Source organism: Octopus bimaculoides, chromosome 24 (genome assembly GCF_001194135.2).
Source record: "Octopus bimaculoides isolate UCB-OBI-ISO-001 chromosome 24, ASM119413v2, whole genome shotgun sequence".
NCBI classification, from domain to species: Eukaryota; Metazoa; Mollusca; class Cephalopoda; order Octopoda; family Octopodidae; genus Octopus; species Octopus bimaculoides.
Window position 1 is genome coordinate 32,843,784 of NC_069004.1, and position 1,198 is coordinate 32,844,981.

At 41.0% G+C, this 1,198-nt stretch overlaps 1 protein-coding gene across 1 annotated transcript in view; it reads left to right on the plus strand.

Annotated features, from left to right (window-relative positions):
• Window positions 1-1,198, plus strand: part of LOC106877317 (Fanconi anemia group D2 protein) — a 43,714-nt gene that overhangs the window by 31,665 nt on the left and 10,851 nt on the right. Inside the window, exon 34 of the mRNA XM_014926184.2 lies at window positions 735-834. Within this exon, the coding sequence (XP_014781670.2) occupies window positions 735-834 (100 nt within the window). The remainder of the gene's footprint in view (window positions 1-734; window positions 835-1,198) is intronic.

Consider the following 1,198-nt stretch of genomic DNA (forward strand, 5'->3'; position numbering starts at 1 on the left):
ATGATGCCAGCATGGAAAACAGACATTTCAGGAGGAGGATGATGATGATCCTGGTAGGTATTGAACCTCTGACTGTATCCACTTTGAGAGACACTGTTCAAATTATTTATTTACATATTTATTATAGGTGTGGCTGTGTGGTAAGAAGCTTGCTTCCCAACCACGTACTTCAAGGTTCAGTCCCACTGAATGGTACCTTGGACAAGTGTCTTTCTTCCACAGCCTCAGGCCAACCAAAGCCTTTGTGAATTGATTCGGTAGATAGAAACTGAAAGAAGCCCACTGTACGTGTGTGTTTGTTTGTCTGTGTTATTTTCCTCACCCACCGCTTGACAACCGGTGTTGGGTTTACATCCCCATAACTGAGCGGTTCAGCAAAAGTGACTGGTAAAATAAGTACCAGGTTCAAAAAAAAGTATTGGGGTCACTTCTTTCAACTAGAAATAATTCTTCAAGGCGGTGCCCCAGCATGGCCGCAGTTCAATGACTGAGACAAGTAAAAGATGGAACGATATTTCATGAAGGTTCTTAATTTTTTTTTTAATACAGGCATGGCTGTGTGGTTAAGAAGCTTGCTTCCCAACCATGTGGTTTGGGGTTCAATCCCATTACGTGGCAAATATCTTCTATAACCCCCAGACCAACCATTTTGCTCTCTCATCAACATTTCCTTCCACTATTCTTCTCTCTTTTTCTTTTCCTTTATGTTCACCTCCTGAATAATCTTCGTCCAGCGGAACTGGCTGAATCCTTCCTCCACAGAGCCTGGCTCACTCCCACTGGTGCACGAGAAAAAGGAGCTACATTTAACAAACACATTCAGAAGATACTAAAGTAAGTCAGTAGCCAGCTTTTGTATTAAACCACCACCACCACCACCAATGGAGAGCCCATTGTATATACAAGGGTTGGACAAAATAATGGAAACAGCTTAAAATTTCAAACAAATTTATTTTAACATGGGGTAGGACCACCTTTTTCAGTAATTACAGCTTGAAATCTATGAGGTATGGACTCGTACAAAGTTTGAATTGTTTCCAAAGGAATTTTTGTCCATTCTTCACCTAAAACAGTCCCCAGTTCTTGTAGTGATGATGGTGGAGGATATCAACTCCTTGTTTTTCTAAAATGCACCATAAATGTTCCATAATATTGAGATCTGGGGACTGTGGTGGTCAGATAAGATGTTCAACTTCAC